The 25,843-nt window shown below is 63.4% G+C and overlaps 1 protein-coding gene across 6 annotated transcripts; it reads right to left on the reverse strand.

Moving 5' to 3' along the window:
- Positions 1-419: 419 nt before the first annotated feature.
- On the reverse strand, positions 420-18,820 carry NHSL2 (NHS like 2). Of its 6 annotated transcripts, none has more exons than XM_054169458.1 (8): positions 18,709-18,820; positions 8,325-8,477; positions 7,409-7,545; positions 7,053-7,257; positions 5,818-5,949; positions 2,845-5,037; positions 2,165-2,297; positions 420-1,772 (listed from the first exon to the last, which is right to left on the reverse strand). In XM_054169458.1, the coding sequence occupies exons 1-8, from the start codon at positions 18,770-18,772 to the stop codon at positions 1,460-1,462; spliced, it is 3,330 nt and encodes a 1,109-aa protein (XP_054025433.1). In that variant the 5' UTR covers positions 18,773-18,820; the 3' UTR covers positions 420-1,459. The 6 variants fall into 6 exon arrangements, with proteins under 6 accessions (XP_054025433.1, XP_054025431.1, XP_054025428.1 ...); XM_054169456.1 differs by having other exon boundaries at positions 2,165-2,300; XM_054169453.1 differs by having other exon boundaries at positions 2,165-2,321.
- Positions 18,821-25,843: the final 7,023 nt, after the last annotated feature.

The raw sequence follows: 25,843 nt of genomic DNA on the forward strand, positions 1-25,843 counted from the left end.
TGATGGTCCTGGCAGCTGCCCCTGCCTCACTGCCCCTCATCGTGGCCTCTTGTCACCAACATGCCAAGCCAGGAAGAAGCAGCCAGAGGTGAAGGGGACAAATTCCACTGTTGTGCCCCCAAAAAAGGCAGGCAGGTGGGGACATGCAAACCCCCACTGTAGCAGGGCTGGGGAAGGCAGTTGTGCTAGCACTGCATCCCCAGTGCAACTGTGGCACATGCCACCTCCTTGTGGCACCCACCCAGGCAGCCTCATGGGCAGGCACACACCATGGGATGCACCCTGGCAGTATGTCTCAGCCTATGAGATGCTCAGGGTAACAGGAACCTTGTCTGTGCCAGGGGATGGTGGCACTGCCAACAGCACTCTGGCAGCAGTGTGGTGCAGCTTTCCGGATTGTGCTGTCACTCATCCTCCTCCACCTCAGACAGCAGGCACAAGCAGGTGGTGGGCAACCCTGGAGGGACCCTGGGAGTCACCAGGAGGTGGCTCAGGTGACATCTGACTGGGTTTGGCCAGCAGCTTGGCAGTAACTCAGGACCTCCAGCAGGTGATGTGGCAGATGTTGATAGACGCTGTTGCAGGGCAGTTGTGCAGAGCTAGGGAAGTGCTGCCCTGAGCACAGCCCTCGTCCCACACCCCACGTCACTCACAGTCAACAGCCTGGGGGCTGCAGAGAGCAGGGGTCTGGTGGACCCCCGTGCGTGGTGCAGCTGGCAGGACGAGGCTCCCTGGGGCTGACAGTGGAGGTGACCCTGGGGTATGCTTTTGGAGCAAGAGCTGAGGAGCTCTGAAATGCAGCATTTTGGGGGCTTTCAAGGGGCTGGGTTTTGGCTTGAGGCCACGGCCCTGGGTGTGGATGCTGGGGTGCCTGCTCCCCACGCAGCGGGGAGGGCGCTCAGGACGATGAGGGGGCACCACTCGTGTGGCTCTTCCAAATGCAACCTCAGTGCCAGCTGACCCCTTAAGGCCTTTCCAAAGTGCATCCAGCCAAGCTCAATCCCGGGGGCTCTGCCTGGGCAACTCAAGGTACAAGGTCAGAGGAGAGGGAAGAGAAGAGCATCACCACTGCGCGTCAGGAAAGCCGTTTACAGCACCACATGCCGAGGGACCAGACAGGTTCAAGCGAGCGCAGCTGTGGGTGCTGAGCCGGCCGGGAGCTGCCGCCCCCCCTGCTCTGCTTCCCCAGCAGGCACCATCGGTCCTGGGAGCCGGCTCAGCTGGGGGTGATCCCAGCCACAGGACCGCTCCTCCCATCCCAGGAAGGGCCCAACTCCTACTGCAGACACGAGGCCTCGGGCTCCGAACGCTGCCTCTCTGCTGACGTCTCCAAGGAAGAAACAAAAGCAGAAGAAGAGGCCCAGCAGGACACGGGGACCCAGCCAGGACACCCCTTCCGCAGCAGCGCTCCCTCTGCAGCCTTCTCCAGCCCTTCACGGCTGGCAGGGACCGTGTGAGGTCAGGGCTGGCTTTTGGGGCTGTTGGCACTGTCCAGCTCGGGAGCGAACTCGGTGATCACCCTCCGAGCCAGGGGGTTTGTGGTCTTGAGCAGTTCGGCGGCAGACGGCCGGGTCCCGGGGCTGGCTTTGCTGCCCTTCTTCTGGAGCAGGGCTTTGAAGTCTTCGTTCCTGCTGGAAGACTTCCCGGTGCTGCCCGCTGTGGCCGGGGACTCGCTGGTCGGGGACCCCGAAGTCTTCACAGGCGAGTGGGAGTTGGGTCGGCTGCTAAAGGTGTCAGCAGGCTCCTTCCTCCCCAAGACCTTCCTCTTTGACCTGGGCACCGAAGAGATGTGTGGTGAGAGCAGCAGGAGCCTGGATGGGGCAAGATCCTACAGCAAGGGGCATGGTGCCAGCCCAGCTGGGGCTGTGCCTGCTGTGCCAAGAGCAAGACAATCCAAGCACGGGCCTAGCTACTGGCAAAGACTTTCCTGGCAGCAAGGTCCAACTTGCCCCACAGCTGAAGGAGCTGTAGCCCAACCCCTGCAAGCTGGTGGTGGCCCATCCTGGCTGCAGACCCCAGGGTGCTGAACCCCAAAGTGCTTGAGGAAGCCACGGCCAGGTTGTTGCCAGATGTGAGCACTGGCCCCAGTGTAGCATGTTCAAGGTGTGGTGGCAGGGAGGACACTGTGCCCAACCCTGTGACCCCTGTCACAACCCAGCCCTACCTGTGGATCACGGTGAAGAGGTCTTCAGTGGTGCGGGACGTCACAAACACATCATCCTCCTCCTCCACGATGGAGTCAGCTGTCTTGGCACTGGCGAAGCTCTTCTCCTCTGTGCCAGCCTCTGTGGAGCTGCCTGCTGGCAGGGAGGAGAGAGCATCTGTGGTGGGCACAGGGGGGACCCCAGTCATAGAATCATAGAATTGTTTTGGTTGGAAAAGATCATTGAAGCTAACTGTCAACCCAACACCGCCATTAAACTGTGCCCCCAGGTGCCGTGGCCATGCATTTCTTGAACACCTTCCAGATGGTGACTCCACCACCTCCCTGGGCAGCCTGTTCCAGTGCCTGACCACTCTTGCAGCAAAGAAACATTTCCTAATCTCTAACCTGAACCTGCCCTGGTGCAATTTCAGGCCATTTCCTCTTGTCCTATCACCTTGATACTAAGGAGAAGAGACTGACCCCCACCTCACTCCAATCTCCCTTCAGGGAGCTGTAGAGAGCAATAAGGTCTCCCCTCAGTCTCCTTTTCTCCCGACTAAACGACCCCAGTCCCTTCAGCTGCTCCTCACCAGCCCCGTTCTCTAGACCCTTCACCAGCTTGGTTGCCCTTCTCTGGACACTACAGCAACTCAACAGCCCCGGGGTAAAGCCCACTGCAGGACTGGGGAGACTCTCACCTTGCTCTGAGGTGGGGTCAGCAGCTTGTGCTGTGCCCAGGGCCTCGGGGGACGAAGGCTCCTCGGCGTCGGGGTTGCAGCAGCTGGGGTCGGCATCCAGCGTGATGATAGGGCTGGGAGTGGGTGGCTGATCCCCCAGGCCGGCTCCCAGCTGCGCTGGGGCCAGGGCAAGAGGCAGGTAGAGCACGCTGGGCTTTTTGGGCACGGGTGGTGGCACCTTGGCCTTCCTCCGCTCCCCCCTGCTGGCGCAGCTCCGCTCCATCTGCAGCTCATCCTCCAGGCTGCCCTGAGAGAGCCGACGGTATCCCAGCGGGGCCCGGGGCTCCCCCAGACCTCTCCTCAGCTCCCCTTTCCGCAGCACCACAAAGCCTTCGTGTGGCAGCCCCTTCTCCTTGGTTATGGCACCTGGTGGGGACGTGGGGGACAGGGGACCCTCCTCCCTCAGCACCGTGGGCTTGGGCAGGATGCTCGGGGGCCGCTTGGCCAGCGGTGGCTTCTCGGCCACGGGTGGCTTCACTTTCCTCTCTGGCCCTGGGCAGGGAGCTGGCGGTGGCTCCTCGGCGTGCTCTGGGCCATCGGTGGTGTCCTCCGTCTCCGAGCGGCTGATGGAGCGCAGGCGGACGGAGCGCAGGTCGGACTGGGTGACCACTGGCATGATGGGCGTGATGGAGCTGGGCTTCTGGCCCAGCTTGGTGCCAAAGGTGGAGTCAGAGTGGTGCCGGCTCACCTTGGTCTTCCCCTTCAAGGAGATCTTCAGCCCTGAGAGGTCGAGGTGGGCCGGGGGTGTGAGTGGCAGGTCGAAGGACAGCCTGGACTTGGGGCTCCTCTCCATGGGGGACGTGGGTGGCAGCGAGGACTTCCTCTCAGGCACCAGCGGCCTCACCCGCACCTGGTGTGGTGAGTGCCCAAGGATGGCAGAGGTGGGGACGGTAGGGGTGGGGGTCTCTGACTGGCTGGAGTAGCCGCTGGAGGGGGACATCAGCCCTGTGGGCCTGCCGGGGGATGAGGTCTTGAGGTCTGCCTCGGTGGAGAGCTGGGAGGGCGTTGTGGTCCTGGAGGTGGAGGGGGATGTGAGGGACTCAGAGCTGCCTCGAGCCTTGGCGCACTCGATGGCTGTGGTCCCTGTGGCTGTGCTCGAGCTGGAGAGGGACCGGTAGGGATCAGTGGCCTTCCAGTCTGCCAGGTGCCACTGGTGTGGGGCAGCCGTGCCCTCGGGCTCCCTGTCCACGCTGCCCTGCGGGTCAGAGTGCACCAGGCGGTGGCCCTGCAGCTCCGGCGAGATGCACAGGCTCTTGGGGCGCTGATCCTTGGGCAGCACCAAGCTGGGCCCCGTGGGGGCATCCGGCCCTTCTTTGATGAGGGAGACGCTGCGAGTGGGCGGCGAGGGCTTCTTCTTTGCCTTCTTGAGGGAGATGCTCTTGGAGCGCCGCCGGCGCTGCCCCTCCGGCTCCAGCCCCAGCGAGATGTTGTCGGTGCTGGTGCTGCCCTCGGAGCTGGCGCTGGGGTAGCCCAGGGCGTAGTTGGCACTGCCCCGCCGGGTTTCAGTGTAGGCGATGTCCACGGAGCAGAGGGACCCCGAGTCGGTGGGCACCGAGAGGGAGCGCTCGCGGAACCGGCAGCCTGCCCGCTCCACCCCCAGCCGCGCCGGCTCCGGCGGCTCCGGCTCCTCCGGGCTTCCTGGCGAGAAGCTCCCCTTGGCTTCATGGCCCTCGCACCTCTGGCCACCCCCGGAGCTGGAGGGGGACTCAGGCACTGTGCCTGAGAAGGAGCTGGGCCCATTGCTGCCCCCACGCTCCTCCATAGAGATGTAGAAGGAGGTGGTGGTAGGGGAGCCCGGGCCGGGCGATGGACTGGAGCCAGCTGGGGAGGTGCAGATGGGCCCTTTGCCCTCGCTGGTGGCAGGGCTGGGGGGGCTCACGTAGCCCAGAGCGCTCCATGGTGGGGGGAAGGGGGTGCCCTGCGGCCCGTTGCAGGTGCCAGCGCAGGGGGTGGCCGCACTGTCCATGGTGGTGGGTGGCTGGCAGCAGTGGGCACCGAGGTCGCTGAAAGTCTTCCTCAGCGGGGCAGAGAGGGGCGGGCGGGGGCTGACCTCCTGGGGAGCTTTCACCCCGCTTGTGGTCTCGGGCATGAAGCTGCAGGAGAGGGACTCAGAGATGGGCGTGTGTGAGGTGACTGTGGGGCCGTTGGCACTGCCTGTGAGGAGAGAAAAAGCCTGGTGAGCACCACCCTGCTTCCTCCTCTGCTGGAGGGTCTGTGGCATGGTCCTGTCCCATGTGCCATAGAGCCAGTACAGGTCCCAACCCTGTGGCCCATCTCTGGGCCTGCTCCACTGCCCAGGCATGAAATGTGCCAGGTAGACTGGAGGGGACAGGTTGGCACCCCCTTACCAGATGCTCTCCTACTCCTCCTGTTTACAGGGCCACAACCCAAGTCAGGACAGTCCCTGTTAGCCCTCCAGTCTGGCATCTGTGGCTGGGATGTGCCATGGGCAACTTAGCAGCCATGGCAGGAGTCTCTATCCATGGGAGTACTGTCCCCATGGTGACCTTCCACAGGGAATGGTTTCTGCCCCCACGGGGTCCAGCACCAGTCTGTGGCCATGCCAGGAAAGCTACAGGCACCCCCAGCTCTTGGCATGCTAGCATGGGCCAGCTCATCAGCCCCAGCAAAGATGGGGTCTGTCCACAGCCAGGCAGGGTGGGCTCAGGGCAAGAGGTGGCAGAGCTGAGATTGGGTGATTAGTGTCACTGGGAGAAATACTGGTGGCCTTCACACCCCATCAGTGTGCCAGGCCCCACCTCAGGGTGCAGGGACTGTCCCTGTCCACGCTGGCTTTGACCTCCCCAGAAAGGAGCTCATCTGTGCCTGGGCTGGCTGCCAGCCACTGGGGTGGCTCTGCCCACGTTCAGAGGAGCTCTGGTGGGTGGCAGCCCTGCCAGGGCAGGGAAGTGGCTGCGTGGCTCTTGCTGTCACCTGGGTCTCGCAGGGCCAGGTTGGGGAAGCCGATCACGGTCCGTCTGCGGCGCAGGGTGGCCTTGGGGTTGATGGCGCTCTCAGTGTTAAAGAGGGAGTGACGGCCACTCGCTAGCCTGGCAAAGTGCTGCCCTGTAGCCAAAACAGACAGGCAGTGCCAGGGGCTGCCTGGGTGGGTGCTTGGTGCCCTCCATCACCGCACATCCCTGGGGTGCCCCCTAGCCTGGGATGGTGGCTGATGGCAGCAGGGAGGTGAGCCGTATGGTGTGAGCCCTGGGGAAATGGGGCCATGGAAATGGAGGTGCTGGGGATGGAGGTGGGATGGAGGAAAAGCTGTGGAGACCACCCCAGCTCTGTGCTCAGGCACATGCCTCTGGGCTTTGTTGTTAACCACAGAATCATGGAATGGTTTGGGTTGAAGAGACCTTTGAAGCTCATCCAGTCCAACCCCCTTACAGACAGCAGGGACATCTCCAACTAGAGCAGGTTGCTCAGAGCCCCAAACAACCTGACCTGCAATGGTGCCAGGCATCTCCCACCGCTCTGGGCAACCTGGGCCAGGCTCTCACCACCCCCAGTGTCAAATATTTCTTCCTTCTCTCCAGTCTGAATCTCCCTCTTTTGGTCCATACCATCACCCCTTGTCCTGTCACAACTGGGGCATTAATGGGGCCAGAGGTCCTGAGCCACACTGGGGACATGGACAATAGGATCATGAGGGCAGCAAGAAGGACCAGTGTGGGCCTGACACATCTCTCCATTGTGGAGGGAAAGGGCAGGAGGACATCTTTGGCCTTCATAAGGTGCCACTGGCACTGGACTCCAATCTGGTGGTAGAGCATGGCACTCATGTCTGCAAGGGCTGGGCATGACCTGGGAGCTGCAGCCCTGAGAGGGCAGGTGGATGGATGGACAGATGGACAGGTGGGACAGGCTGGCCATGGAGCACAGAGAGAGACAAGGTGACAACAGAAGCACAACCAAAACAAGAGCCTGGATGGCAGCATGGCTGGTGGGTCAGACACACAAAGCTGAGGATGGCAGGAGATGGAGATAGGTGCCAGCATGGCCCAGCTGTCCCCTGCTCTGCCCCCTCACCCATCTGGCCTGTGGGGACACAAATACACTGTCCCAGGCCCCCTACCCCCACCCTGCTGCTGGGGCACCTCCTCACCCACTCCCTGCATCCTCCCCAGTGCCGGGGCTGCCCCTGGTACCCAGGGGTGCCACCCTACCCGAGACATTGATGGGGACGATGTTGGTTTGGATGGAGCAGGACTGGTGCCACTGCTTCTCTTCCACTGTGGGCAGGGGGAAGGCTCTGGGCCAGGCTGGCTGCTTGTCCGGGCTGGTGGGAAGGCTGAGGGGGGTGTCTGGTGAGCCTGGCCCCAGCGCGGTCGTGCCTGTGGTCTCCTCTTCGGTGTCTCGCCGGCTCGGGGGCTGCAGGGGAAAAGGTTTGTCACCCACCGTGGGGACAAGGCTGGGACACAAACTCCCTCTCCTGGCGCTGCTGCCTAGCCAGCCATGCCAGCCCCTCTCCCCTAGGCAATGCCAGGTCTGTGCCACCCTGCCCTGCCCCCCCAGCACTCACCATAAGCACAAACTCGAGGCGCTTGGCAGGAGGGGGTCGGGGCGATGGCTCCGGGGGGGTGTCTGGGGACGGGTGACCGGAGGCACGGAAGGTCTGCCCGGTGACTCTGCTCTCCGTGTACTGTTCCTCATACTCCTCTGCAAGGGAAACAGAGCTGGCACCCCGCTCCAGCCGCGCCCAGGGGCAGCAGCTCTGCTCCTGGGCGGTAGGAACACAATGGCATAGGCTGCTGTCCCCAGGCTGGTTCACCATCCCTGCTCCTCCACACAGGTGGGAAAGGAAACCCCAAGGAAGGAATGCCAGGGCTGGGGGGTGTGGGGTGTGGGTTGAGGCAGCATTGAGAACTCAGCAACACCTCCTGCTCCCATATTCCTGGGGACACTTTGGGTCCTGCAGGGACAGCCAGGAGGGAATTCGGTGTCTCCCTGTCCTGTGATTGTTGAGCTCATTGGTGCTGTGGCCATGGCAGAAGCTGTGGGGGCTGGGTCTGATTTAATGAGGTCCCAAGGCAGGGGTGGGACCGAGCTCATGATGCCTGCACTGTGCCCCAGCTGTGGCTATGTGACAGCCTGGGCCACAGCCTGGAAGGAAACCACATCCACAGCAAGGCCAAGTGGGTTGGACAGAGCTGCAGCCATGGCCCCATGGCATCTTGTGGGCAGAACTGTGCCACTGTGGTGCTGGCAACCAGGCTTGGCCCCTGTTGCTCTGCCACTTGCAGCAGGGATGTGGGAGCAGAGCTGAGAGGGGCTGCTGGAGGCTTGGAACCTCCAGGGACTTCTAGAGCTTGGAGAGGTCTGAGAAGCAGCTTGGCCACATGCACATGGGACACAACTTTGCTGTTACCATGGTGATCATGTACCCAGGGCAGCACCTACGCCTGCCACCCTCATCCAGCCCCTCCTTGCCCTGTTACCTTGCAGCAAGCTCTGGAGGTTGTGCTGAGCCTCTTGGTGCAGTTGCTCCATGCCCGGCGGGCGCCCGGCGGTGAGGAAGACATTCACTGGCTGCTGCCATGACAGCTTGGCATGGGTGGGCTTCTTGCTCTCCAGGTCCAGGTTAGAGGTGGCTGCAAGTGGAGAGAGAAGAGTGAGAGGATGTTGTGGCCAGAGCTGGAATCATGCTTTTGGGTATTGCTTGACTGTGGGGTTCAGTTTTGCGGCCCTACTCCATGAAGGACATTGAGGTGCTGGTAGAGGTTGGGCTCTTCTCCCAAGAAATAAGAGACAGGACAAGAGGAAACAGCCTCAAGTTGCCCCAGGAAAAGTTTAGGTTGGGCATGAGGAATAATTTCTTCCCCATAAGGGTTGTCCAGGCCTGGCCCAGGCTGCCCAGGGCAGTGGTGGAGTCCCCATCCATAAAGGGGTTTCAAATCCCTGGAGATGTGATGCTAAGGGCCACGGTTTGGTGGTGCCCTGGCAGTGCTGGGTTCGTGGTTGGACTTGATGAGCTTAAAGGTCTCCTCCAACCTAAACGTTGTGTGATTCCATGAGGACAACACCAGCTCATACTGAGGTCTCCCCAGGAACACAGGGGTGGGGATGTGTCGCTGTCCCACTCCAGCAGAGCCACCCAGCCCTGAGACTGTCACTGCTGCTCCAGGCACTGCGAGGACAGGACGGGGAGGCAGGGGGTGAAATTGGGGAAGGAAGGAAGCCAGGCAGCCCTGTTGCCCTGGGTGACTGCCTGCAGGAAACGCCCTCACACACTGGTGAAGAAACCTCCTGGTGCGCGGGAGCAGAAGTTGCAACCAAAAAGGAAGGAGAGAAAGGGATGTGAGGCCTTGCTCCACGCTGGTTTCACCCTGCTCAGGGGGGTTAACTCACCCTACCCTGGCCATGAACACCTCGAAAAAGCTCTCCTGGGAAGAAAACCACAGTAGAGTCAGGCCAGGCACTTGCCCAGACCCTTTGAAAGTCTCAGATGGGTGGAAACGTCCTTGGGAGAAGGTTTGGGTCTCTCTTTGCTGCAGCAGCCATGGGAGCCCCCAGCGCCACATTCCAAAGCTGTCCCCAGCACATGTGGTTTGCCACCCAGCGTGGCTGTGCCAGTGCCCAGGCAGTGCCCCTGCCCACACACACTGCCCACTGAGTCCCAACCTGGGGGTGAGGGCACAAAGTGGGTTTGGGAGCTTCAGACAGGGGCTCAAGGGTGGCCCAGGGTTCATCCCTGGGGAGCTGGAGCTAATCTGCCTTCCAGCTGCCCCACTGTGGGCAGAGAGATGGCTGCTGCCAGCACTGGGCACTGTACAATGCCCTGTGGTACCCACTGGGGTGGGCGTCACCCCTGGGGACCAGGGTGTGACATCCCTATGCCCTATCTGGCAGTGGGTCTTTCCCACCCATCAGCCAGCACCAGTGCCAGGCACAGCCCCAGCTGGGCCCACGTTCCACAGGGAAGAGTGAGGAGCAGGAGGCTTCCAGATGGCACTGGGGTGTGGGCAGGCTGTGGGCATGGATGGGACCATCCCTGGTGCTTGTTACCAGTGTGACAAACACCTCCCCTGTGCCACCTGCAAAGTGCCCATCCCCGGAGAACACACCAGCTGCCAAAAGGCAGCCGCCTTTGCCATGGCACCCTGCTTGGTGCCAGACCCTAGCCAGGGGAGCCACTGCCACCCCCTCGCCTGGGTGAGGAGTAACAGCCCCAAAACAGAGCTGGGCTCCCTGGCACAAGACACGTCGGCCTCTGCCAGCGATGTTTGGTCGTCTGTGCCCCAGCTAACCTGGCACCGCAGCTCAAGCGTCACCCCTGCTGCCCGCTGGTGCCAGGCTGCCCATGGGCGCCTCGCCGCCCGCCTTCCCCCGGAGCCCACACACCGCCCAGCACCCAGCGCGCGGTGCCAGGTCCCCAGCCTAGTTACTTTTCTAATGTGGGTTGCCATGGCGACGTGCCTCAACGCCAGCCTGCTTTCTGCCTTTGCCTTTCTCCCTTCACTAATTTGCCTGGTTTCCATACCAACCCAGAGGTGTCGGGGCGGGCGTGTGTGTGAACCACGCTGAGGCTTCGCCGGGCTGCCGAGCCCCTGCCCGCAGGCACTGCCAGGCAGCCTGGCGACGGAGCTCCGCCTGCGGTGGGTGAACGCAGCCCCTTCGCCCACTCGGGCATGTGGCTTTTCCTCCCGCCGCCTCCCAGCGGGCAATGACTGGGGGGTCCTGGCAGAAGGAGCCACATGCCCTGGCCTCTGACTCACCCCATGTGCCCGGTTGCCCCCTGGGAACAGGGTATGTATCTTGACCTACAAGAGTTAGGGGCCCAGGGGGCCCAGGGGTAACATTCATTTCTTCAGCCCCCAGCCCCTTAGCTGGTGAGGTGGGTGGCCCACTGCGGCCCCCTCCACTCCCAAGCACACCCTGCACCCCAGCTCACTGCAACCCTCTGCCCAGCTGGCACAGACCCAGCCTTCAACCTCATGGTGCCCATGCTCCTTGCTTTCTGCCCGCACATTCCCTGGCAGCCACCCCCTACAGACCCCTCACTGTGCCCCCCAGGATTTGGGGCCTCCTAAAGCAAAGCCCCCCCCCCACCTCCCCAAGCACAGCTCACCTCCGTGCCTCAGCTGCTGGGGCACCCTCAGGCATCCACCCTGTGGGCTCCAACCACGTGGGCAAACCGCAGCACCGAAAGTGGAGCCTCCCTGGGGCGCGGCGGAAGCTGCCCCGGCAGCGGGTGAGGGGAGCCCAGCAGCCTGCCTTGCCTAAGCTGCTGGCAAAGAGAAGAGTGTGGCATGGCTGGGCACATAAGGAAATGGGTCTCTGCCTTACAAGCCTGCAAGCTGGTACCATCCTGAGTGATGCCAGCACTGGTGTGGGCATTGCTGAGGTGCTGGTGGGGTTGGTTTCATCATCCCAGCAGAAGCAGGAGGTGAGCAGCAGATGGGCTGGGAAAGGGTGGAACCACCAAGCACCCCTTTGGCAGCCCAGGCACCCCAAACTGGTGCCTCTTGGGGTTGCACCATGCACACAAGTGGCAGGATGCTACCAAGGGTTTGGCTATGCAGCTGCTGAGAGGGTTTGGCACACCCCTGTCAGCTGCTGGGGGCCTGGCATCATGCAGCAGCTCTCAACATGGTGCAAGGAGACGGAGCCTAGCCCGCGACAGGGGTGAGAGGGCAGAGCTGCTGCCAGCTGCCCAGGCACAGGCTGTGCTGGGAAGCAGCCCCAGCTGGAGTGGCATAAGGGCAGGTTTGGGATGTCCATGCAAGCCACAGCTGCCACCCATACCCATGGGACTTAGGATGCCCCAGCAGGCTGCAGCAGGAGGGTACAGCAGCTGGAGGAGCGGGGTGAGCGGAGCAGAGCCTGCTGCCCTTAGCCCTGACCCTCCTGCCACACTTATCAGGGACAGGCTCAAAATACAGTGTGCCCATGAGGGGCCCCTGCCCAGTGGCATATGCCTGAGGGAGGTGGAGGGTGATGGGGAATGGCAGGGCTGGAGGGCTGGCTGCATCCCACACACCCCCAAACACAGCCTTGCTGAGGGGAGAAAACTGAAGCACAGCTGCAGGAGGCTTACCCCACACACAGGGGAACTGGCAGCAGCCCCAATTCTGCCTGCAAGCATGGGCATAGGTACCAACAACAGGCCAGGGCTGCTGGAGGCTGCTCTCTTGCCTGTGTCTCCCGGGGACTCTGTACCCCCTCAGAGGTGCAGGCTGGCACAATGAGCTCTGCTCCTTGCCCTGGACAGGGTCACAGCAGCAGGGTACCCAGACAGGGGTGGGTGCCAGCACCCTCAGCACAGCGGGTGCCGCTGCCCTGGTGACAAGTCTTTGGGGTCTCACTGCCTGCAAGCGAGTGGGCAGCCTCGGGATGCCGTGGGGTGAGGAGTAGGGCCAGGTTTGCTCCCGGGGGAGCTGAGCTTCCCACTCTCCTGGTGGAAGAGCATCCCTGCAGGATCTCCAGCTGCCCTCCACGGGCATCCCAAGCGATCCCGCTCCGCGCCGGCACCCCTTGTTACCTCCAGCCCAGGCATCCCGGATCCACAGGGAGAGGTTGGACAGAGCCATTGCAGCTCCTGCCAGCTCAGGCCGCGGCTCGGCGGAACGACGCCTTGAGCTCCAGCTCCCCGCCAAACTTTCTTCTCTCAAGCTCACCCCGAGCTCAGGCGAGCGCTGGAGACGCAGACTGTGCCAACCGGGCCCTCGCCGCCGCCGCTGCAGAGGTGCCACCGGAGCGATGCAACGGCAGCAGAGCAGCCATGGCAACCGACACAGCGGCAGCCCAGCTGCCGGCCCCGGCACACCGGAGGGCTTGGAGCCCGAGATGGATCACGACTGCGACCCCACCGCCGCCAGCGCGCCGCGCTCCCGGTACCGTGCGCAGACGGATGCGAGCGGCGCCCGGCCCGCTGCCGGCACCGCCACTGCGGCTCAGTGCCGGCCCCGGTGGGACGGAGCCAAGGCGCACGCTGCTCTGCGAGGCGTGGAGAGGAAGAGAGAAGAGCACCCAGCAGGAGCTGGCATGGCCAAGGAACGCGCCTCCTGTCCCAAGCTTGCTCCTGCTGAGCTCAGGCATGACCGGTCTGGCTGCCCACCGGGACTTGGCATGGTGCCGAATGCCCACCAGGGTCTGAAGGATGTCCCAGCGTGACACCCCACCAAGCACCCCCTCATCCTCCCCTCCCCCAGTGCCATGGGGAGCCTTGCTCAGCGGGCAGAGCTGCCTGTCGTGATGCATGTACTTGTGTGCAGGCTGAAGTGTGCCCAAGGTGAAGTCTCATTGGGACAGACACGCTGTGCCCTGGCAGAATCTGGACCCTCCCAGGGCACCATCCCCTGTGACATGCCTTGTGGGCATATCTCCATCTCCAAGTCCTCAGCAAGGCACCACCACTGCCTTCAGCCATTTGACCTGCTGGCACCTGAGCCTGGAAGAGTCTGAGGCTTTTCAGGGGGTGCCCACACCAGAACCCCAATGCTGCTCTGCACAGCAAGTCTGTGTGCTCCCATGCAGGTGCCCAGCAGGCCCACAGGGCACTGCAGAAGAGCCTCCCTGCTAACACTGAGCCTGCTGGAGGCTCCCAGCTCTCCTTACTCTTCATTTCACACCCAGTCAGCTGACTTTTGTACTGACAGGAGATAAGGGCACTGCAGAAGCTGCTGGCAGGGGTGGGTTTGGCAGCTGTGAGGGTCTCTCAGCCCTGGAGCAGAACCCCTGGGTTATGTGATAGGCTCCTGTCAAAGCCACCAGCAGCTGCACAGTTGATAGCATCACTGCCCTTCAGCCCGGCTCAGAGTTAACTGTGTGCTGGGAAGTCTGCCTGCCTGTCCCTGTGACAGATCCATAAACCAGACAAAATTCCTTCCTCCACCCCGATGCCAAGCGAGCTGTCACCTCTGCCTCGTGCCCCGCGCAGGGTAGGGGCAGAGGGCACACGTGTGCTGCCCACGGAGGGTGACAGCCGAGACCCCTCGCAGACAGGCCGGGGGAGCCAGGGACATTTGGCTCTGGCAACACAAGCTGGGACCCTGTCAGCAGCTCTGGCAGGCAGAGCTGCTGCGTGTGCCGTGGGGAGGACTTGGCCGGCAAGCCTGGCACAGGAGGAGCCTGGCACAGCATCCACCTGTGCCACAGGGACGGGAACTGCCTGCAGCCACGCTCACCGTGGGGCCTGGCCAAGCCACGAGGAACTCAGGCTGCTCCCTGACGAGGGTCTTAGAGACACTGCCCTGGAGATGGGGCATGAGCATGGGGCTTGGCCCTGGTGCTCCCATTACCCTGCTTCTGCCATCCTGGCACCTGGCCAGAGCTGGGTCCCTGCAGGCATCAGCCACAGCTGGCAGGATGGGACCCTTAGAGCCCTTCTCCCCATCAGCTCAGCTTGCCCCTCAGGTCACAGCCCTCACTCCCATGTGCTTCCCAGCCAAAACCTTTCCCCGAAAGCCTGAGGAAACCCAGCATGGCACCCTGCCAGCCCCAGCCCCAGCCGGTCCCTAGCACCCTGGCACGACATCACCACACACCACGGCCAAGAGCACCCCTGGGACATGGTGGCCAAGGCCAGCTGCCTACCAACCTTGCCCTGGCACTGTCCCCAGCCTGGCCAGGATTGCACAGCGGGGCACGGGCACCCAGGGCCAGCCTCATGGCTCTCCCTGGTGCATGGGCTGTCCGTGGCAGAGGCTGCAGCCCCTCACTGTGGGCAGGGGTGCTTGCAGGAAGGGGCCATTTCCCCTGTGCCCGGCTGGTTTTACACTCTGTGGAGCCGGGACAATGCGAGGAAGTGGCCTGAGAGGGGAACGCGGCCAGGCCCCGGTACAAAGGGGCCCGAGATGTGAAATCAGCCCCAGCAAGGGCCACGGCTGGCTGCCGTGTGTCCCCACTCCTGCCACCACCAGTGAGCTGGGGCTGCCAGCAGGGTACACCATGGGGCCAGGCAGGATCTGTCACAGCAGGGCTCAGCCCCAGCCCCAGGAGTGGCCAGTGGGACACGCGGGTGGGGGTCTCTGCTTTCCTGGCAGCGCAAGGACACCCCAAGGGAATGGGGAATGGCAGCGAGGATTTGAAGGAATAGGGATGCCCCACAGCTGGGGACGGGCAGGACAAGACCTTTGCTGCCAGGCAGCACCAACCCTGCAGCTCTTGCACAGCCTACAGAGACGAGAGCCCGTGGCCACAGCTCACCCCAACCCGAGGGCTTGCCCTGCAGAGCGAGCAGTACCTGCAGCCCTCACCACCCTTGCTGCCCGCTGCCAGTCCCTGCCCATGCCACTCACTGCCCACCTTACCTCCCCGCTGCCAGGGTGCCAGCAGCCACTCCACCTTGGCCATAGCGACAGGCGCAGGGGCAGGAGCTCGCTGTTTGCTTCCAGACCAGGCGCAGAGCAGAGAGCTCCCAGCTCCAGCCCGCGGGAAGAGGAAGCGATCAGGAACTGGCTGCTGGAGCCAGCGCCACAGCCCATTGTCCGGCCACGGCCCCTCTTCCTTCCCCGCCACCGGCCCGGCGTGCTGGAGGGGACATAATCTGCATGGCCCAACCTCTGCCTGCCCACCCTGCAGGTATTCGCCCAGGGTCCTGCAAAGGTGATGGGTCCGGAGGCTCGTCCCTCCCACTGGATACCCCTCCTGCAGCGCCCCGAAAGGGAATGGGGTCCTGGAGGCAAGGGCAGGCTGGGCTGCCCCCTGCTGCCATGGGACTAAAACGTCCCTCAGCCATGGCTGGAGCAGCGACTGGCACCACCTGAACGCCCCAGGTTATACAGGAGGACTCCAGCAGGTGGTGGCTTTTCTCTGCCAGCAAGGCGTTGCTGTCCCCGAGTGTCCCAGCTGGCGGTGTCCTCACCTGGAAGCCAGTACCTCAGAGCCTGACGCTGCTCCCGGCTGGACCCAGTCACCCTTCCCTCAGCCCCCCAGCACTTACTGGCTAAAAGCAGCCGAGGGGCTCTTTGGGGACTCACCTGACCCTGCCCTGGAAGCTGCAAAAGCCCCCAGAGGCTCTTGCTTTGGCTCCTTCCAAAAGCAGCAGTTCCTCAGGGACCACTTTCCCAGTGCCCCGGGGCTCTGTAGAGCTGAGCTGCTTCTCTCAGAGGATGCAGGCTCCTGGGAGCTGGCAGCAGAGATGGGAACACAGCCTGGAGTCCTGGCTTCCTTTGGGAAGAGGCTCTGGGAGCACGTGCCTCGCCAGGGCTGGTACCACCCACCCCCGTGCCAGGCACCCAGCGCCACCACAGACCAACAAGGTGGGATGGGAAAAGCTGGCAGACGCCAGCAGAGCTCATCTGCCCAGGCAGCACTTGCAGGTGGGTCCCACAGACTGGGGGACAAGTAGACCTGCCCCAAAGGACAGGGACAGGGACAAGGACACCTTGCCTGTTTGCTGCTTCTGGGACCCCATCCTGTGCTTACAGCCCTGACACAGTAACTGAGGAGCTGCCTCCCAGCCCCACCAGAGCATTGGGCACAGATGAGGCACACACGAGGCACACACACTGAGAACTCATTGCATCGGTTCCAGCAGCCTGTGAGCATGCTGCCTTCTCCAGCAAGACCCTCTGTGAAGCCACCACACTCACAAGGTCCCATCCTGGGCTCGGGAGCAGGCTGCTCAGCAATTCTGACACATGAGGATGGGATGTGGGGGGCCTCCAAACACCCATGAGCCTCAGAGGACCACCAAAGCTACTGCTGGCTGAGTGGGCAGAGCAAAGGTTCACCTCCCCCCAGACTCACACAGCCTTTCAAGCCGTGAGGACCCGTGGAAGGCTGGAGTTTACCCATCAGAGATGTCACATAAAGACCCCTCCTCCATGTGCTGCCTGTGCCTGGGGAAGAATGATCCTGGTACTGCAGGTCCCCGCTCTCCTCTCCCAGCCCCACCGCAGGGCTGCTGCTTATCAAGTTTCAGCTCCCTCCCCTCGCAGATAAGCTCCAGCCTGGCCCTGCCGGAGCCTCTCCACAAGAACGCCTGCGTGGGGCTGCTCAGGAATGCCCAAGCCTCTGAGGTCCCAGCAGCTCCAAGGCCAAACAGCCTCAGAGCACCCAAACGCTTGCCCCAGCTTCGTGCCCAAGATGAGCTTTGGGCTGTCTAGCGCCCGACCCTGCTCCTGCCCAATCCTAGCTGCTAGGTGCAGCATTGTGTCTCCCTGGGGAAGGCCAGGCACTAGCAGAAGATCTGCTGGAGATCTCCAGTGCCCCAGAACAGAGAGGAACCAGAAGCCAGAGCTGAACCAGTCCTTCCCAGCAGTGCCAGGGAAGTGACCTGCAGCTCCCTTTGGCGACGCAGAATAATGATGAGCTCCTGTCCCTCTCTGAGCTGCACCAGACACAGCTGCAGGGGTGGAAAAGGCAGGCAGGAGCAGGCCAACATCCCATGGCTGCCTCAGAGCACAGACACTGCCACCTTCCATACCCCACGAGACAGGAGCCAAGGGTAATGTGCTGGGTACTGACCAGCACAGCATCCTGCACATCACAGACTGATTTGGGTTGAAACGGACCTTCAAGACCATCTAGTTCCAACCCCCCTGCATTGGGCAGGGACACCTTCCACTATACCAGGTTGCTCAAGGCCCCATCCATCCTGGCCTTGAACAGCCCCAGAGAGAGGGAACCCATCCTTCTGGATCCACCAAGACCTGTGTCCTCCTCAGTCCCTGAGCACCCCGAAGCTCCTCTGCCCCATCGCAGCGGTCGCTGTGGCGGAGGCAGCACTATTCACAGCGACAGGCTGCACTCCCACCCCCTCTGCCCGCTCACTGCCGAGCTCTGACAGTCACTTGGGCTGTGACAATCACTCCCCATTTTCTTGCAGCTTCCAAGTGCTTTTCCTGAGGTCTCTCCCAGGGCTGGCAGCTCCTGGGTCTGGGAGCAGAGCCGGAGCCCTGGGTGTCTGGAAAAGGGTTGCTGAACTGCCCAGGCGAGCCAGGGGACGAAGGAGTGACCAGACAGGTCCTGCTTGTTCCACCTGGTCTTTGCAGAGGGTACCTGCCCTGGGCTGCCCACTCCCAGCTCAGAGCGAGCCCTCTGTCTGTCCTGCTGCCCACAAATGCCCCACAGGTCTGCAGGGCTCCCTGCCTGCCCTGGGCCATTCATGGTACAAGGGCCCTCAGACGCCCACCACCCTCCCCACAGGTGGGAGAAGGGAGCTTGGGGTCTGCAGGCACATGGGTCCCTGCCAGGGCAGGACCTGCTGCAGGCCAGACAGTGCCAGGATTGCCCAGGGATGGTTCCCCATGGTTGGAGCTGGCTGCCCACAGCCCAGGACTGGCTCCCCACGGCTGGAGCTGGCTCCCCATGGCTGGAGCTGGCTCCCCATGGCTGGAGCTGGATCTCCACACCTTGGGACTGGCTCCCCACTACCTGGAGATGACTCCCCATGGCTGGAGCTGCCTCTCCACACTTTGAGCCTGGTTCTTCACGGTTGAAGCTGGCTTCCCACAGCCAAGGACTGGCTCCCCATGGTTGCTGCTGGCTCCCCAGTGCTCAGAGCTGCCTGCCCACACTTTGAGGCTGGCTCCCTACTGGCTAGAGCTGGTTCCCCATAGCAGAATCTGGTCCCCCACAGCCCAGGGGTGGCTCCCCACGGTCGGGGCTGTCCCCCCGCAGCCCAGGTGGGGGTAAGCACCCATCCCACGCACCAGAGGATCGCGCCAGCCCCCATCGCCAGCCCCATTCCCGCCCGTCCCCGCCAAGCCCCTGCCGGAGGTGACCTCTTCCAGTGTCCTCCAAGCGACCCAACGGGGCCGGGTAGCCCGGGGGATGGGGAGGAGGGGAACCGCGGCAGAGCCTCGGCGGGGGCGGCGCGGGGGAAGCGCCGGGAGCGGGTCCGGTCCCGTCCCGCCCCGTCCCGGTGCCCGGTACCTGTTGCTGAGCGCATCCTGCCCCGCCGCTGGCTGCGCGGCCCCTTCCGCTGCGCGTTGCCCATCCTCCGCCGCTCGCCCGGCCCCGGTGGTCACCGCGCCGCCGCCCCCGGGCCGCTCCCCGCCGGCTCCATCCCGGCCCCGCCACCGGGCCCGCCGCGCCGAGCCGGGAGGAGGAGGAGCCGCCGGGCCGGGCCGGGCCGAGCCCAGCCGGGCCGCATCGCATCGCACCGCACCGGGCGGCCCCCGCCCCGCCGCACCGGCCCCCGACCGCCCCCTCGGAGCCGCCCGCCCGCCGCGCCGGAGCCAACGAGCCCGAGCCCAATGGCGGCGGCGGGGAGGGAACCGGGTTGGGGGCGGCGAGGGGCTGGGCAATCCCTGGGGCCGGGGGTGGATGGAGGGTACTGGGAATGGAGGTGGATGTGGGGGCACTGGGACTGGATGGGGGGAACCGGGAATGAATGGGGGGATGCCGGGAACGGGGATGGATGGCGGGGCACGGGGATCGGATTGGGGGGCACCGTGACCGGGGGTGGGGGCTGGGGGAGCGTTGGGACTGGGCAGCCTCCCAGGGCAGTGGGGCTGAGTGGGGGGCTCTGGGGCTGAAAGTGAATGTGGGAGTACTGAAACTGGGCGGCCCTCGTGGGGTGATGGGGCCGGGACTGGGTTGGAGGTCCTGGGGCTGTGGGTGGGTGGATGGAGGGAGCCACTGAGACCGGGAAGTTCCAGGGTGATGGGGCTGGGTGGGGAGCACTGGGGTTGGAGATGCATGAGAGGGACACTGGGTCTGGGCGTGAGTGACGGGGTGGGAGGCACCAGGACTGGGCAGCCGCAGTGGTGCAGGATTGGATGTGGGGTCCTGGGGCTGAGCACCCCCCACAGGGTGATGGGGCTGCGGGGCACCAAGACTAAGCAGCATTCTGAGGTTGGAAATGGGTTCTGGGGGGGTCTGGGTGGGCCCTGTGGGGTAGGAGGGTGGGCAGGGGATGGGTGGAGGCAGGGAGCAGCTGGGAGACAGGAGGTGTGGGGTGAGCTCTTGGGGCTGGCATCCCATGGGGAAGCCTGTGTGACAGCCATGAGACACCGCAGGAGCCAGGCCTGGGGGTGCTGAGGTGTCTGGCAGGACAAACAGGAGGGGTCTCTGACTGCCAGCACTTCCAGACCCCATCCCTGGCACTGTGCATCTTGAGCAGTGCCACATCCACATAAAGCTGAGTAGCCCTAGGGGGACCCCTAAGAGAAGGCCACACACTTGGGTCAACCACTGCCCCTGGGGTCCTTCTACCCCAGCCCCATAACCCCCTGATGGGGAAGGAACCACTCCCAGGTTGGGGGAAACTGTGCTCAGCGTGCCCTGGGCTGCAGCAAGCGAGCAGCCCCCTGCCCCCCGTGCCAGCTGTGCCCAGCAGCACGCAGCCCGGCCCGAGCCAGCCCTGCCAGGCCGGAGCAGATCCAGGCAGCCACAGAAAGGCCCAGAAAGCGCCGGGAGGTTGTTATGGAAACAGCCACAAATTGGATCAGTACTGGGAGCGGGTGTGTGACTGATGTGGCAGTGGGTGGGTGTGACAGCCGCAGCGCTGCGGGGGCACCGTGCTGGCACCCCCGGCTCCGTGCCGTGCCCCCGTGCTGTGCCCCCGTGCTGGGCAGGGCTGCGGCAGCGGCTGGGCTCGTGGGGACAGGCTGTGCCGGGGCTGCGGGCAGCGTGGGCGTGCGCCCACCTCGCCCTGGGGCTCCACATGTTCTGGGGAAGATGAGGGATGGAGGCGAGCCCGGGGGGTTCTGCGGGAGCACCGCTGAGACAATGCTGCCTCCAAAGCGCCCCCCGCCAAGCCGAGGCACGCGGTGTCACAGAGCCATGCAACCACAGAACGTGTGGGTTGGAACAGACCTTTCAGATCGAGGAGTCCAGCTGTTACCCCAGCACTGCCAGGGCACCACCAAACCACGTCCCTCAGCACCACATCTCACGGCTTTGAAACGCCCCCAAGGATGGGGACTCCACCACTGCCCTGGGAAGCCTGGGCCAGGCCTGGACTACCCCGAAGAGGAAGAAGCTGTTCTTCATGTCCAATCTAAACCTCCCCTGGGGCAACTTGAGGCCATTTCCTCTTGTTCTGTCACTTGTTCCTTGGCAGAAGAGACCAACCCCCCCTGGCTCCAGCTTCCTTTCAGGGAGCTGTAGAGACCCAGAAGGTCTCCCCTCAGCTTTCTTTTCTCCAGGCCGAACAACCCCAGGTCCCTCAGCTGCTCCTCACCAGCCCTGTTCTCCAGACCCTTCCCCAGCTTTGCTGCTGCCCTTCTCTGGACCATCTCCAGCCCTTCAATATCCTTGGAGTGAGGGGCCCAAAACTGAACCCAGGATTCAAAGTGTAGTCTCACCACTGCTGAGTACAGGGGGACAATCCTGCTGGCCACACTACTGCCTGTCCAAGCCAGGATGCTGGTGGCCTTCTTGGCCACTTGGGCACACTCTAACTCATCTTCAGCTGCTGTTGACCTACACCTTCAGGTCCTTTTCAACCAGGCACAGTGGCACCTCTGCCAACATCCCTGCTATGGGTTGTGGGGTCCACAATTCAACACCATGGTTCTTTCCACACCTTGTCTCAGGGAGCTCAGTGAGCTACTCAACACCCCAAGCTCCTCACCCTGAGCAGCAGGGTCCACACTGATGAAGCCTGGGAAAACAGGAGCACACAAGTGGCCAGGAGCACCCCAAAATATCCTGGCCATCCATTGTGAGCATAGAGCTGGGGAGAAGCCCATGCTGGTGGTTCTGACTGGTTGTAAGCATGCAGGGCAGCTCAGCTCCCCCTTCCCAGAGGAGCAGAGAAGGCAGCAGCTCCTTCAGAGCACCACAAGCACTCGCTGCAGGGACCAGCTGGTTACTTTCTGGCCAAGAGACCACGTTCCACAGCACAGTGAGGCTGATGAGCTCACTGGAGAACAACGGCCCGGGCTGGGCCAAGGCTGGGGAGTGGGGCCAGGGCTGTCAGCCCCACACAGGCGCTGCTGCTCAGAGCCAGCAGCACCCCATCCCTCCCGGGGGTCCCACGTCCCAGCCAGGGGGTCTCTTGTCATGACCAGGAAGTCCCACATCCCAGTGAGGGGGAGCCAGATGGGGCACAACCATGAGCATGGTCCCAGATGAGCTGAAAGACTCTCAAACTCTGCGTCTGGCAGCCCCTCTGATGCCCCACCGAGAGTGACCTCCTGCCCCACCGAGCTGCCAGCAGCCCCTGAAGGGCTGGGCTAGTGCTGCCAAAGCTGGGCTGGAGCTGCCATGCCACCTCGCGTCCCCTCCGGGTTCTGCATTCCTCGGATTCCTTCAGCGCAGCAGCAAATTTCCTTGCCCCGTGTGCCGGCAGTGCCAGCGGGGTGACCCGTGCTCTTCAGGATAGGGTATCGCCCGCAGTGCTCCCCGTGCTCCGGGTGTGCCCACGGCTGCAGGGACCAGCAGCCTGGCACCCGCCAAGCAGCCGTGTCCCCGCAGCTTTGGGGTGGGCATACTGGGGGAGTAAGCCCTGCAAGGGGCTGCATCAGTGTGCCCAAGTCCCACAGCTCAGCATCACGGTGCCCAGCATCATGGTGTCCAGCTGGCTTACGGCTGTGCCACAGCCAGGTTCTTTCCCAGGCTCAAGAGGGTTGTTCTGCACCCCACCCCCTCCCCCGCCTTTTCCCCCAGCTCCTCAGGGGAGGGAAAACAGAGGGTGGGATCAGCATGGGGGCCTCTGATGGCCATCATGCCACCAGCACAGGACAATCTGTGAGGCCTCTGATGCCCATGCAGAGATTGAGCCCGAGGGGACATGGGGATCCTGTCCACAGTCACCCCAACAATCTGCACCCCCAGCTGCCCAAGACCTTCCCTCGGCTCAAGAAAGCTGACTGCACCCCAAAACGCCTGTGCCAACAGGTGGTATGATACCATCACCAGTCTGTGTCACTAAAGAGCCCCCCAGGTGAGACATGAGGTGCCAGGCGTGGCACTGGCATCACTCCCTACACGGCCATCAGGTCCCCCAGCACCTCTGCCCACCCTGCTGGGCTCCCTGGGGCTGCCTCCTGTCCCAGCCTGAGCGGTGGGAAGAGAAGGGACACAGCCAGCCCTAGAACTGGGCATGGGCACTGCCCAGGGAACAGAGGGCACTGCATGCCCCCATCGGGCTCTACCTGCCGCCACCATCGATAAGCGCTCAGATGGCATGCGACGAGGTGCCCAGCCAGCCCCATCCCACCACCCCCATCGCCCAGCACAGGAGGAGCTGAGCTCGTGGCTCAGCCAGCCCCGGCTGTGTGGGCACCCTGGGGATGCCCACAGCCAGCACCCACCCACTTTGGAGACAGCTGCTCGCCCCATGCCATGCACCCATCCAGCTCCCAGCCCCTGCCCCAGAGCAGGGCTGGCAGTCCAGCGGGGGCGAGAAGGATTAAAACTTCTACATACCCAGCTCTGCCTCCTCCTCTTCCTGCCCTGGCCGGGACCGGAGGCTGCCCCGTGCCCAGCAGCCTCTCCAAGCCCCCACGGGCACCCATGGGGCGAGCTGGCAGGCGGCAGCAGGGAAACGGCCGCGGCGCCAACTCCGCTGCTGGCTGCCGCTAACTGGCTCCAGGTTTGCTGGAGAAGGGCTGGATGGAAACGCTTCTCCCACCCAGCCCAGGCCCTTCTTAAAGTCGCAGCTACACGGACGGGCCCGCTGCGAGCCACAGAGAGCAGCGCTCTGCCAGCCCGCCCGCAGGGACGGCTGCGAGCCATAATGAAGGGTGTGACCCCCGCAGAGGAGATGCCACCCCACCACCCTTGCTGCTGCCACGGGCAGTACCAGCCTCCCCTCTCCCGCTACAGCCAGGGGTTGGGCAGCAGAGCCAAGGGCATTGCTCTGGACTCCAGGCTGGAGCAGCCTTCCATGCCCATCTGTGGGGAGAGCCCCACAGCACTCCCCCACCGGCAGCAAGAGCAGCAGGCTCAGGCATGGGCACGGGGGAGGAGGGGCTTTAGGAGACCATCACCGAGGCCGAGATGGGCAGCTCAGCCCGGACTGCCCCTTCCTGCCTGCTCCAGCCCATGGAGGCCCCCGAGGTAGCAGGGTGACGTGTGGGGTAGCTGAGGTGTCCTGCCCCCCTGCCCGTGCCTCCTGCCACCCTGCCCCTACCTCCCACCACGCCTGCTATGGGGTGTGCAGAGCCCTGGGGCCAGCAGGCAGATGCCACCACAGCCAGCTCTTGTCCCCAGGCACCCGCTGCCAGCTCATGCGTGTGCTGGCCCCGCTTGGTGCCCGCTCTGCTTGCTGCAGCAGAAAATCCCTGCCAGCCTTTTCCTGCCACTTCAGGAGATGCTCTGGCAGCTCCTGCCCGTCTGCCAGCTCTGCCAAACGATTCCTGGGCACGCAGCCCCGTCGCTCGGGCAGCGAGCTGGGCACGTTTGGGAAGGCTGAGCCTGCCTGCTCACAAGGCACGAGCGGCTCTGCCGTGCCCAGGATGCTGCCCAGCTGCCTGTGAGGCAGCAGAGGGTGAAGGTGCCCCTTGGCAAGCCCGCCACAGCCGAGACACGTGGCAGCCCTGCGTGAGAGCTGATGTGCTCCCACCAACAGCCCGTCTGTGGGGCTGTGTGTGGCACGAGGCCCAGCTGCCACCCCCAGCCCTGATGGTGCAGGAGGGTCTGGAGGTCCTTAGGGAGTGAAGGCAGCTCTGTCCCACCACCACCACTGGACTTTCTGCAGCCAGACACCATCATCTCTGACCCTAACCCTCCACCAAGCTCCCCAGATGAACACAACCCATCAACCTCTTGAAGCAGCAACATCCCAGCTGCTTCAGAGACGCTCAGACACCCCTGTACCCGAGCCCTGTTGGGTACCCACCGATCAGCTCAGCTTGTGGCCTCATCCCACTGCTGCCCACAGCCAGCAGGTTTCTCTCCTGGCAATGGAATGAGCTGGAGCACCACCAAAGAAGGATATTTAATGGGATGAGCTGCAGTGAGCCCAGAGAAGGGCAGCAAAGCTGCTGAAGGGTCTGGAGAACAGGCCTGGTAAGGAGCAGCTGAGGGAACTGAGGTGGTTCAGCCTGGAGAAAAAGAGGCTGAGGGGAGACCTTCTGGCTATCTCCAGTTCCCCCAAAGGTGGTTTGAACCAGGGTGTGTCTGTGAGTCTCTTCTCCCAAGGAACAAGTAACAGGACAAGAGGAAATGGCCTCCAGCTGTCCCAGGGGAGGTTTGGGTTGGACACAAGAAACAATTTCTTCCTCATAAGAGTTGTCCAGCCTGGCCCAGGCTGCCCAGGGCAGTGGTGTGGTTCCTATCCCTTGAGGGCTTTCAAAGCCATGGAGAAGTGGTGCTGAGGGACATGGTTTGGTGGTGACCTGGCAGTGCTGGGTTCATTGTTTGACTTCATCATCTGAAAGGTCTCTTACAACCCCGATGTTCTGATCCCCACCTCCCAATAGCCCTTTCCCAAAGCCATCAGCCCCAGGCTTGCTGAGGAGCAGCCACTCAGCCCCCCAGAGGCTGGTGGCACCCCATGGCTTTGGGGGAGACAGCCATCCAGACCCTTGACAGGGCACCTGGCTCGGTCCCACGCAGGCAGCCTCTCACAGGCGGCCCCAGCAGCCCACGCACTGCCGGAGACAGCTGAGACCACCTAGGAGGCTGCTGGCTGCCAGCTGCAGCTTGTGTGAGGGGGAACACCCTGAGAAGCCTCCCCAGCACCAGCCCAGGGTGCACCAGAACCTGGATCTGCACAGGGAGACCTGCTCCCTCTGCCTGGCCATGTGGGAATCCCTGGGGTGGCGATGGGCAAGCCCTGCCCAGGGAGATGAGCAGGAAGCCCTTGCCTTCGGGATTTCAGACCATGGAAGCCATGGACCAGCTGAGGGTCCTCAGAGCAGCCAGTGTGGGGCACTGGTAGCACAGATGCCAGCACCCACCATATGCCTAGGAGCCCCTTGTCTGCAACAGGCCCATGTGGGCACCCTCAGACACTGCCATGGGATCCCAGATTGGTTCATCCAGCCCAACCCCCTGCAGCCAGCAGGGACATCTGCTGCTACAGCAGGTTGCTCAGAGCCACAACCAACCTGACCTGCAGTGGTGGCGGGGATGGGGCATCTCCCACCTCTCTGGGCAGCCTGATCCAGGC

This window comes from Dryobates pubescens, chromosome 18 (genome assembly GCF_014839835.1).
Source record: "Dryobates pubescens isolate bDryPub1 chromosome 18, bDryPub1.pri, whole genome shotgun sequence".
Taxonomy (NCBI): Eukaryota; Metazoa; Chordata; class Aves; order Piciformes; family Picidae; genus Dryobates; species Dryobates pubescens.

Excerpts from the sequence above, each read along its gene's own strand:
- NHSL2 (XM_054169453.1), bottom strand. The coding sequence starts at position 18,772 with ATGGGCAACGCGCAGCGGAAGGGGCCGCGCAGCCAGCGGCGGGGCAGG. Across the intron at positions 8,478-18,708 it reads CAGGATGCGCTCAGCAACAG|CCACCTCTAACCTGGACCTG; the intron begins GTACCGGGCACC and ends CTCCACTTGCAG. Across the intron at positions 5,950-7,052 it reads CGTCCCCATCAATGTCTCGG|GGCAGCACTTTGCCAGGCTA; the intron begins GTAGGGTGGCAC and ends TTTTGGCTACAG.